At 37.6% G+C, this 11972-nt stretch overlaps 3 protein-coding genes across 3 annotated transcripts; all 3 read right to left on the bottom strand.

Moving 5' to 3' along the window:
• Window positions 1–1243: 1243 nt before the first annotated feature.
• LOC140450956 (uncharacterized) lies at window positions 1244–3956 on the bottom strand. Its single transcript, XM_072544654.1, has 2 exons — window positions 2828–3956; window positions 1244–2364 (listed from the first exon to the last, which is right to left on the bottom strand). The coding sequence occupies exons 1-2, from the start codon at window positions 3954–3956 to the stop codon at window positions 1244–1246; spliced, it is 2250 nt and encodes a 749-aa protein (XP_072400755.1).
• A 94-nt stretch (window positions 3957–4050) lies between these two features.
• On the bottom strand, window positions 4051–4785 carry LOC140450955 (uncharacterized). The gene has a single exon (XM_072544653.1). The coding sequence runs from the start codon at window positions 4783–4785 to the stop codon at window positions 4051–4053; it is 735 nt and encodes a 244-aa protein (XP_072400754.1).
• A 456-nt stretch (window positions 4786–5241) lies between these two features.
• On the bottom strand, window positions 5242–6549 carry LOC140450954 (uncharacterized). Its single transcript, XM_072544652.1, has one exon. The coding sequence runs from the start codon at window positions 6547–6549 to the stop codon at window positions 5242–5244; it is 1308 nt and encodes a 435-aa protein (XP_072400753.1).
• Window positions 6550–11972: the final 5423 nt, after the last annotated feature.

Genomic DNA, 11972 nt, shown 5'->3' with positions numbered 1-11972 from the left:
AAATGTTATTAGAAGAGCTGAGTGATGAGAGTCTTCATAGACCAAAGGTGAGTCATAATGCTTCACTTCACAACTGAAATGCGATAAGACCAAATCTAGCAGTCTACCCAAATGATTAACAACATTGTTAAATTGTCTAAGGCCAGTAGAGCCCGCAAAACTTAAAACTACAGAAGTTTTGAAATCAGACATATCATTATCTATAAACCTTGAAACATTGAAATCGCCTAGTACTATGCAGTCATTATTTAAGTAATCAAACTGCCCTAAGCAATCAAGAAAATATTCAAAGTCTACCAAACTGAACCTATCAGGTAAATAAACAACAACTATATAAAAATGTTTGTAACCAATCCGGCACTTGACCATAAAAAGATCAATTAGTGGAAATTGTGAGTCGAGAGCCGTAATGTCCAATATTTCAGATGTTATGAAATCTTTTAACGCGAGCACATTAGCTATATAGGTGTAACTACTCATTTTTTAGATATTAATTTTAAGTTTTACTCTATTCTGTTAGAATGTAGTGCTATTGATGTAGCTCATACTTCGCAGAATTTGTCGAAAGAGCTTCAGCGAATTGTAGAGGCTTGGGGTATAGAAAACAAACTATTGCGTGCAGTTTCTGATAATGCCAATGATATTAAAAATGCAATAATTTCTAAATTAAACTGGAATCATTTTGGTTGCACGGCACATACACTAAATTTAATTGTCAAAGACGGTTTGAAAAACAAATTAAATGAGGAAATTCTTTGTAAAGTCAAAACGATTGTAACTCATTTCCGAAAGACTTATATAGCTGATGAGAGGTTATTGTCTTATTAGCGTAACCTGGTAAAAATCCCTTTAAAATTGGTTAATTGTAGTATTCTAAAACCATTCGAAAATGCTACAAAAAATATTATTGGAGAATTATACTACGCATCATTAGTAATTCCCATGTCTAATGGTTTGACAAATGGTTCTAAGAACTTCGTTAATCTGACTGGTTTAACTGAGCGGCTAGGAAATGTAAAGAAAAGTAAAACTTCATTATCTCAATGTTGAAATGACTTAAATTAGTTACACTGTTTTATTGAACTTAATTACAATTGAAATTAACATTTTAATACATGAAATAATAATGTAATAATGGACTGTATATGCTTCAATGCGGGACGTCAGACGGCCGCTAGCAGAGAGAGAGCTTCTTGTAGTTGACTTCTCGCAGTTGGCTGGAACACCATGTTGCCATGTTGATTTAAGTTTTCTCCATATTCCCCGCCTTGAACGGTTGGTTCAATAATACTGGTAGCGGACAGATCTTAGTGACAGCTCTTTTTAAAGTTCCCTTCGACGTCCTTACTGTAACGACTCGTACTACGCCGTCTGGACCTGGGTGAACTTCACTGATTCGTCCTAAAATCCATTGACATGGAGGTACATTCTCAATTCTGATGGTGACCAATGTACCACATTCTAAATTGGGTACCTTTTGTTTGCCTTTATATCTGCTTTGAAGGCTAGAAAGGTAGGAAGTAGACCATTGCTTCCAAAAACTTTGCTGCAATTGTTGAAGCAGCTGAAATCTTATTAACTGGTTCAGCTTTACCGTTTCACTAAAAGCTAGATCAGGAACAGCAGTATGCGATCTTCCAATCAAGAAGCGAGATGGGGTTAAGGGTGAAAAGTCATTAGGGTCTGAGGACATAGGGTAAAGGGGACGGGAATTTACCGTAGCCTCAATTTGTGTCAGTATCGTTACAAATTCTTCATACGTTAATAAAACATTTTTAATTGTCCTTAGTAAGTGATGTTTTACACTTTTAATGTTAGATTCCCACAATCCTCCAAATAACGGGGAAATCGACGGAATAAAATGCCATTGAATATTTTTATTTGTGAAAAAGTTTGAAAATGTATCATAAGAGGTAGACAAAAACTTAAATAATATATTTAACTCATTTTTTGCACCTACAAAATTAGTCCTATTATCCGAAAATATGTGAGATGGTTTACCCCTGCGAGCAACAAATCTTCGAAATGTTGCGATAAATGCTTCGGACGTAAGAGCAGTGACTAATTCTAAATGAACTGCCTTTGTACTGAAACAGATGAACAAACAGATATATGCTTTATACGTTTTACAACCACGACCTTTGCGATCTTTAAGGACAAAGGGTCCTGCATAATCAACACCAGTGTGATGAAATGGAAATGAAATAGTTACTCTAGAGTGAGGTAAATCGGCCATAAATGGAGTAATTTGAGTTGGTTTAAATTTATGACATGTTATGCAATTTCTTACAACAGATTTGACTGCATCCATGCCTCCTGTTGGCCAATATTGCTGCCTTATAGTATACAATAATAATTGGGGACCTGCATGAAATAAATTTAAATGTTCATCTTCAATAAGCAACTGAGTAAGCCGATGCTTACCATTTAATAAAAAAGGATGTTTGTGGTTATAATCTAACCCAGAGTGGGTTAATCGACCACCTACTCGTAACAAATTATTACCATCAATAAATGGCGACAAAGGTAAGAGTTTGTGATTTCGTTTGACTTCTTTATTAGCTTTGATTAATTGTATTTCTTCCTGAAAACATTAATTTTGAGCTAATTTAATTAAACTTAATCGACCTTTATCTAATTCATCTTGTGATAAAAAGGGGATGTACTGGTTTTTGTGAGAGACATGATTGCTGGATGTTGCATCTGGTAGTTTTCTATTTTTACTAGAATTAAGTAAGTTTCATTAAGTATCTTAAACAATAACTGTGTACTCGCAACAGTTTACGAAAAGTAGAAAATTTATTAAAAATAGTAAAGTGATCTGTACTTGAAATTAAGGAGATTGGTTTTTGTTTGATTTCTGGAATAATAATAGAATCTGACTGTTTAAATGGTGGAGGAATAAAAGAGCAATCCAGTAAAAACATAGGACCATTCCACCAAAGACGTTGATTAAGTAACTCATGGGGATAAGAGCCTCTTGAAGCAATATCAGCTGGGTTATCCTTTGATGCAACATAATGCCATGAATGACTTTGTGAGAGACGTTGAATTTCACTAATTCTATTGCCTACAAACACTTGAAGATTACTTGGATCTGAGTGTAACCAATGTAACACAATTTGTGAATCACACCAATAAATTGGAAGTATAGAAACCCTTATTGCTTCTATAACTGACTTCATTAATTTTGCTAATAATACAGCTCCACATAATTCTAATCGTGGAATTGTAAGTAGTTTTATAGGAGACACCTTTGTTTTAGAACATAGTAAACGAACTGTAATTTTTCCAGAGTTGTCGAAGCACCTGATATACACAACTGCACTGTAAGCATTAAACGATGCATCGCTAAATCCGTGTATCTCGTATCGTTGATGCGATTCGGTTAAAATAAATCTGTTCAATTGAAATTGATTTACCAAATGTAATTTGGACTTAAATCGATTCCAGTCCTCTACTAATTCTGTGCGAATTTGATCATCCCAATTCAGTTTTTGTTTCCATAACTTTTGTAATAATATTTTGACCAAAATGATACATGGACTAATAAGTCCTAACGGATCATAAACCTTTGCAATCTCTGACAAGATCTGCCTTTTTGTATTTATTATTTTTTGTTGTTCTGGAAGATTGTAACATAAAATATCGAGTTTAGGAAGCCATTGTATTCCTAGTGTCTTTACAGGATTTGAATTTCCCAAGTTTAAGACGCTAAGTTCATCGACATTATTTTTCAAATGTTCTATAATGGCAGGATCATTGGAAATCCACTTTCGTAAATTAAAACCACTTGACTGCAGTATATTAGAAATGTTTCTGCAGGTTTGTTTCGCAACGTCACAATCATCAAAACCTGTAATCAAATCATCGACATAAAAATCCTCATGAATTAATTTGGATTCTAATGGAAAATTATCTTGACAATCATAAGAAATTTGTCTTAAACATCTCATTGCGAGGTATGGTATTCTTGGTACCGTATGTCACGGTATTTAACGTCATAATTGAAATAGGATGATGTACGTCTTCTCTCCAAAATATATTTTTTTAATGTCTATCGTCTGGATGGACATCAATACACCGATACATCTTTTCGATGTCTGAAATAACTACATATTTATGAAAACGAAACCTTAACAATATTGCAAAAATATCATTTTGAATAGCTGGTCCTGCGTACTGAATAGAATTAAGAGATTTCCCAGTTGTTGTATTAGCAGAACCATTGAAAACAACCCTTAAACGTGTGCTAAGGCTTTCATTACGAAGCACCCCGTGATGAGGTAGAAAATATGAACAGATGTTGTCATCGAAATATGTGTAAATTGACATATGGTTAAGTGCCTGGTATTCTTGCATAAATGAAACATAAAGTTTCTTTAATTTAATATCTTTTTCAAATTGTCTTTCAAGATTTAGAAGTCTCCTCACAGCTAAGTCCTTTGAATCTCCTAACTGTTCTCTACTTTCTTTTAATGTAATCTTGACAATGAATTTACCAGTTGAATCTTTAGAATATGTATTGAAATGTTCTTCACATATGTTGTCTTCTTGAGAAATTACCTTTGTATTTGAAACTTCTTCTATTGACCAAAATTTTTCAAGATCCTTCTGTACTTGATCACTCTGTACAAAAAAACATTGGACCTTATCAACATTTTGTGACCACAACCCGGCAAGTACATAACCAAAACATGTGTTTTGTAAGACAGGGAGATTTTTTCCAAGAGAAATTTTTCCATTTCGAAGTATATCCCAGAATAAATCGGAACCAATAAGCATATCAACTGATTGTGATCTATGAAAAGAAGGATCTGCCAAAGAAATGTTTTTAGGAATATTTAATTTAGAACCTTCAATGTTATAAATAGGTAAATTTTTTGTAATTTTAGGTAGGACAAAACATGTTAAATTGAAGATATCTGAATCATAAGTAGATCCACTAGAAACATTGCATTTATAACGTAGGGTGGAAGTGACACGATTGATCCCTACAATTGAAAGATTTGTATCTATTTGCTTTAGGTTAAGTTTTTTGCATAATTTTTCTGTCATAAATGAAGTCTGGCTACCACTGTCAAGAACAGTTCTTACCTGATGAACTTGACCATTATCATCCCATATATTAATGATGGCAGTAGACAGTAAAACATATGTATTATTAGTTTTTGAGAAATTAGACACAGCTAGCTCTGTCGCGTTATGTGATTCATGACAATTGGTGTCATTATTTGTTACTTATAATGACTGAGCTTGAGCTGGTCGCATATTTGAGTTTGTAATGTAATTAATTGAATCAGTTCCTTGATCCTGATAATGATGCAACAGGGTATTATGATTACCTTTACAAACTTTACAGGACCCATGTCTACAATCTTTACTAAAATGTCCCTTACATAGGCAATTTGTGCATAATTTCATACCTTTAATCTTTGTCCATCTTTGAGAAACACCTAATTGTAAAAATTGAGGACAATAGTAAATAAGATGATCACTTTTACATAAATGACATATTTGCTTGGCATTAGAAAGATTATTTGACACTAAAGATACATGTTTTTTAAATGGTTTTCTCTGTTGAGAACTTTGTTGAACTTGAGAGTTGGCCTTTATTCCCCTCTCTTCAAGCTTTTCTAATTGATTTGCTTTATTATCAAGAAATGTAAATAAATCATTGACTTCTGGTAAAGTATCCTTATCGTATTTTTGCTCCCATTCTTTTAAAGTAACTTTGTCTAATTTGTCTGAAATAATGTGAATCAACATAGCACTAGATAATGGATTTTCATAAGACAAGTTTAAATTCTTTAAAATAAGCAAATGTTGATTAACTGTATCTACTAATTCCCTTACAGCACTAGCACTTTCTTGTGTGACTGATTTTAAATTAAACAATGCTTTAATATGACTATTGACAAGCAAATGAGGATTGTCAAACCGTTTGCATAAAGCTTGCCATGCTAAGATATAATTTTGTTTAGAAAATTCTAAATGCTTAACAATTTGTTGCACTTCGGTGTCTAAAGAAGTTCTTAAGTAATGGAATTTTTGAATGTCATTCAATGAAGAGTTTTGGTGAACTAGTAACTCAAATGTTTCTTTGAATTCTATCCATTTGCAAAACTCTCCATTAAAGGAAGGAATTGTGACTGAAGGAAGCTTGACAAATTCTACTTTATTTTCAAATAACTCACTGTGAGTTGTATTATTTGTTTCAGAACTACTCATTCCATTTAATTTGGATACCAAACATAAAGCACTTGCTGTGTAAGTTGCATGGTCATTTGTAAAGTTTATTCGTTCAGCATATTCATTTTCTAAGTGTTCATCATCACATTCTTGTTCAATGTCGGTTTGTAAATCATTAAACTCATCATATAATGAACCTAATTTTGCAGATCTTTGTTGTAAATCAAAAATGATTATCTGTTCTATATGTTCACCATCATCATATAGTTTGTTAATTTTGTTAAAAAATGAAATAAAACATGTCAATTGTTGTTTAATCGAACCTCGTTTACGTCTTAGTTTTTTAAGATCAGCCATTATGTAAAATAAATGAGAATAAAATCTACTGTGAGATTTCTAACATCAAATGCATAAATGAAAACATAAATTTCACACTCACAAAGTAATAAAAAACTTGTTTTTACGTTAATATGAACGTACATATATTGTAAAGCTTTTAGTAAAAACTTGAAATCATTAAATAAAAAGCTTTAATAAAACACTGAAAAGAACAAAGTTTTTAAATTACCTATTAATCCGTAATGAAAATAATAATTAATTTTTTGAATTGTGTATAAATATTTTAAAATCGGAGATGTTAAACTAATCGGCAACGCTGCACAAATATACTTTATGAACTGAGATTTTACCACAGCATAGGAAACTGGTTTAACAACAAATTTCGACTACCGGTATGGTATAAGCAAGGTGAAGAAACACGTTTTGTAAATTTATGAGTTTTAATTGAATTTATGGTTTTTTTTTTTTTTTGGAATGAGGTGGAAAGGTTTAAAACCGACTAGGGAAGGTGTCCCTAGTACTGTTGGATTCGATCCAGAGAGGAAAACATGCTAGGGCATACAGTCCAGAGTATGGACTATATGTACCGCATGCCCCCCTGACCAGTCGCCTACCAACTAAAACCACCCCCTCTTCGACGCGGGATATCCCCGGACGAGTTCATTAGAGAACGAAACATGGGGATATCCTGCGCTGCCTGAAAGATACGTTCTCAGATGATGTCTTAAGTTATCCTATGCTGCTTGCCTAGGAGCGGCCAGCACATAGGGGAAGGTCCGGTTCCTGATTCGGAACAATAATTCAAGGACTAGTAGTTATTGGGAAAGGCAGTATACGTCCTTTGAAGATCATGGTTGACTATGGACTATGTGATATGAAAGGAGTCTGTATGTATCTGGAACAATTGGATAGTGAAGAAGGGGACTATCGTTCCTAAAGAATTCAGAGGACTTCTAACATCCTGATCAAGCTTTATTCGGAATAGTAGAGTACCCTGAAGAGTAGGGGTATGTGTACCTATGTTGCGTCTGCTATGCTGATTCGGCGGTATCCACGTACGTATCGCGTATGAGTTAGAAGGGAGAAAAAAGTTCTAAGTGGTCCCTTATGTGGTGCGAGAGGAGACCCTCCTCACCCATCTTGTTCGGCTCTTTCCAGGATGGTCTTTCGTTTCATAATTTGCGTGATCTGGTCTATTATAAATTCAAAGTTTTGTTTACTATGCAACGCTATATGTATAATATTATTGGGCCTTATATCCCCTAACCTATTCCGCAGCCTATTTTGTTCTTGGGCGAAAACATTGCACCGAAAGATGCAATGCTCCGCGTCGTCTCTCTCATGACATGTAGAGCACCTATCATCGTTGGTTTTCTTTATTTTAAATGTGTAAGACCTGAAAGACCCATGTCCTGTCAAAAATTGTGTAAAATAGTAATTTACCCGCTTAAATTTACAGTTGTACCACGCAACCACATCTGGGATTAGCGTTTTTGTCCATTGAGCTTTCGTAATCTGTGCCTCCCATTCCGTTTGCCATTCTGTTAATATCTGCTCTCGTATGGTCGCCCTTACCAGAGGTAAGTGACCATTCCGGTTTTCGTATAGCATCTGCCGTTCCTTGGCTAGGAGATGGATGGGGATCGTACCTGCTATTGTCTGTAGGGCTATAGTAGAAGTGGTTCTGTACGCGCTTATGACTTTGAGTAGGGGTTTACGTTGTGCTCTTGTTATCATATCTTTATATTTTTGATATCTTAGTACATCTATCCAGACGGGGGTTCCGTATAGGAGGATCGATTGTACAATATGTAGATATAGTCTTCTCTTGATGCTGCTTGGACCTCCTATATTAGGTGTTATTCTATGGATGGCTGCTGTTTGTTTGTCCGCCTTCTTAACCACTCTCGAAAGATGTTTCGTAAATCTTAAGCCTCTGTCCAAATCAATGCCTAAATATTTAGCACAGTTCGTTGGTCTCAGCTCATTGCTACCTAGTTGAAAGATCAGATCTGGCCCGTTTCTTGGAGCCTTCAGAATGACCACCTCGGTCTTGCTGCCTGCGAGTTCTAGGTCATTATTTTTCATCCACCTATTTACCTTGTTAAAACAGTCGTTTATCGTATCTACAATTTCCCAATACATGTCACTAATCGTTAAGATAGCTAGATCGTCGGCGTAGGCTATTGCTATGCTATCTCTGCCGTAGTCGATGTCCAGTACCCCATTGTAAAGTATATTCCATAATGTCGGGCCTAGTACGGATCCTTGCGGTACGCCAGCTGTTAATCGAATCTCTGCGTTTCTAGCCACTGACACATATCTGTCGGTTAAGTATCTTTTTATAATGTTTATTAAATATCCCGACACGTCTGCAGTTTCCAATTTTCGTATGATGTGTGCCCAGTTGGCGGAGTTAAAGGCATTCTTCACATCAAACATTTTTAAAGCGGCCCATCTTCTTCTTGTGGTCTTAACAGTGTCCGTAATATGCTTAACCGCATCTACCGCCGATTTTGCTTTTCTAAATCCGTACTGTCTAGTCGAGATAATGTCCTTTTCTCTCAACTCCTCTTCAAGGCGATTTTTGACGATATTCTCATAGAGTTTCCCTAAACAGTGAAGGAGGCATATTGGCCGATAAGAACTGGCTTCGTCCGGATCTTTACCGGGTTTAAGTATTAATGTGAGTCGCGCACGCTTGAGCTCGTCAGGGAATTCTTGTGTTGTAAGCAGCTGATTGAAGATTTTTATAACCGCTTCCGGTTGTAATGTGGTTAATAATTTTATCGCCTCTGGTGGCACACGGTCTGGTCCAGGAGATTTACCTACTTTGATGGACTCTGCGGCTCTGGTGAGTTCTGCGAGACTGACGCCATTCGGACAGGTATGTTCATTTTGTACGAAGTGTGTGTTCTGCTTTGAGGGAAAAAGGGTATTCGCAATTTCCCTTCTTTTATCATCGCACAGTTTGTACGGGGTCTCTGACCTCAGCGTTTTGGTGGCTATTCTATATGCATCACCCCATACATCGTTCTCCAGCGCCTCGCACAGGTTTTTCCAACATGTGCGCTTGGCCCTGTTAATCGTCTTTTTTAACTCATTTTTGGCGCTTTTATACTCGTCCTTTATCTGCTGGGTCCTATTCCTCTGCGCGATTCGCCTAAGTCTAAGGCATTCTGTCCGTTTTTGCTGTATTTCGTCATTCCACCATTATGGTACAGTATATGTGATATATTTGTTATTACTGCTCGACTTGTGTGCTCGTATTATTGCATTTCTAAAGGTGGGAAAGTCGGTAGCTTCTTCTTGTAAGTTTCTGGTATGTTCAGCAAATCTTACTTTATTAAAAGCGAGTGTTCTTCTGCCGTTCCTAGTTGTGACCTTTGTTCCTATCTCGAAGGAGATGTACTTGTGAAAAGTAAACATGTTCTCGTCTAGTACATCCCAATTTGTAATTTTGTTTGCATAATTATTTGATGCTAGGGTAATATCTATGTGACTCCGTGATTCTCCTCTTTCGAAAGTGTGTTTACCGTTGTTTAACACTACCAAGTCGGACGATGAAATCCATTCGTTCCATAATTCCCCCCTATTGTCATTTCTTGGGGACCCCCATAGAATGGATTTGGCGTTTATATCACCAACGATTATGAAGTATTTTTCTACAAGTGACGCCTCAATAATACTATCTACCTTATCTTGGTATTGTGTAGTGTTAATGTTTGGAGAAATGTAACAGGCTATTATTGCCACATCATTCAAATTGATCTTGATAAATCCTTCCTTCTTAGTGACCTTTTTTATATGCACACTCTTATTCACCAAGTAGACGGCAACATCTGATCGTGTGTCGGCAACCCAACCAAATTTTTTAACGATGTTTTTATTTGGTTCAGGGACTATAATGATATCTGCTTTTATCTCCAAGGCTTTCGCATGTATCAGGTCGTGTGCCACCTTGGCCCGTCCGATGTTTACTTGCAGTATCTTTAATCTTTTTAACCCGTTCGAAGCCATTTTTAGAGTCTATACCACTAGCCAGTAAGGTCACATGGTGAGGGGGGTTCCTTACGTCTATCCGCGCAAATCTATGACGCTACCCTGAGGGGGTAGTGTCTGAGGGGTGGAGGCAGTTGGGTCTCCGTCCGAAGAAGGAGGGGGCGGAGTAGGCGAACGAGTGGGGGATTTGACCCGTGCGATATCTCCCGCGGCACTGTCGCAAAGAGAGCTAAACTGCTCCATAAGTGTAGAGTGGGCAGCCCCATTGAATATCTCATCATCCACTCTCCTCAATTCCTCTGCGGAGGGAGATGGGTCCGCAGGCCTCTCGGTCAAGTTTACCTCATTGTTCTCGGGTACCTCTTGGGCAATTTCCATGCTGGTGACCTCTGTCGTTGGGGGAGGCTGATGCGCCTGTGGGGGAGGGGCCTCGATGTTTCTATTTTGCTCCGCCATCCTTGCTCTCTGTAGAGCCTCGCGGAAGGCCGCGCACTTGCCGCTACCTATCCGATGCTGCTCATTACATACGACGCAGTGCTCATCTTCCTTACATGTATTAAAAGTATGGCCTTCTTTTCCGCATCTATGGCAGAGCCCGGTACGATCCGGGCCATCACATCTCGCAACGTCGTGCTGGTAGCTCCAGCAGCGTTGGCATCTCCTAACGACATATCTTCGCTCCACTTCACACCGTGCAAGGCCAACCTTCAGGTGTCCTAGGTCTAGTATCCGCCTTGCCGCTTGCGCGGTAAGGATGACCGTGGCTGCCTTGGTGTTGTTGCGCATAGGGCGGATCTGCTTTATAGCGAAGTTTGGCTCCCATCTGCCGATTTCTCTTTGAATAGCAAGCTTAATGTGCTCCTCCTCCGTGTTCGCCGTCATGCCTCTTAAGTGAATAATGGCCTGCTTTTCAGTTCCCACGAGTTTAGCTGTCAGTCCACTCTCCTTATTCGCTATCACGTTTTTGATCATTGAGGCCGCCCCCTGGTCCTTATCTATTGTTATCAACAGATTTCCGTCTCTCGTGCTACGTAGACTTCGGATTGCTTCTTTAGCTTGCGTGTCTCCTACTGCTTTTTCCACCCCCTCCAGAAGCTGTGAGTAGGTTGAGTCTTTTTTGGATACAATGAATCCATATGTAGGCCTCTCTCGCCGCGTGGCCGTGGTGTAGATATCTGTACCGTCGTACCTTTAGTGTTAGTGAATATCACTTCAGCCATCTTGCGTAGTTCAACCACTTGCATGTAACTAACATGGTGCAGAGCCACCGAGTCCTCCTGTTTTATCTCGTCTCTGACACGCTCGAGAGTGTTCCAGAGTTGCTCAGGTGTGCTGGCCAACAGCTTGATAACTTTCTCTACTTTAGTCCTTCTCTCTCCTCCCCTTCTAAATTTATGAGGTTAGGAAGTTAAATAATGAAAATAGGACTCACTTGTTTT

The sequence above is a fragment of the Diabrotica undecimpunctata genome, chromosome 9 (genome assembly GCF_040954645.1).
Source record: "Diabrotica undecimpunctata isolate CICGRU chromosome 9, icDiaUnde3, whole genome shotgun sequence".
Lineage (NCBI taxonomy): Eukaryota > Metazoa > Arthropoda > Insecta > Coleoptera > Chrysomelidae > Diabrotica > Diabrotica undecimpunctata.
Note: the sequence above shows the minus strand (reverse complement) of the source record. Positions and strands in the feature narration are given on the sequence as shown.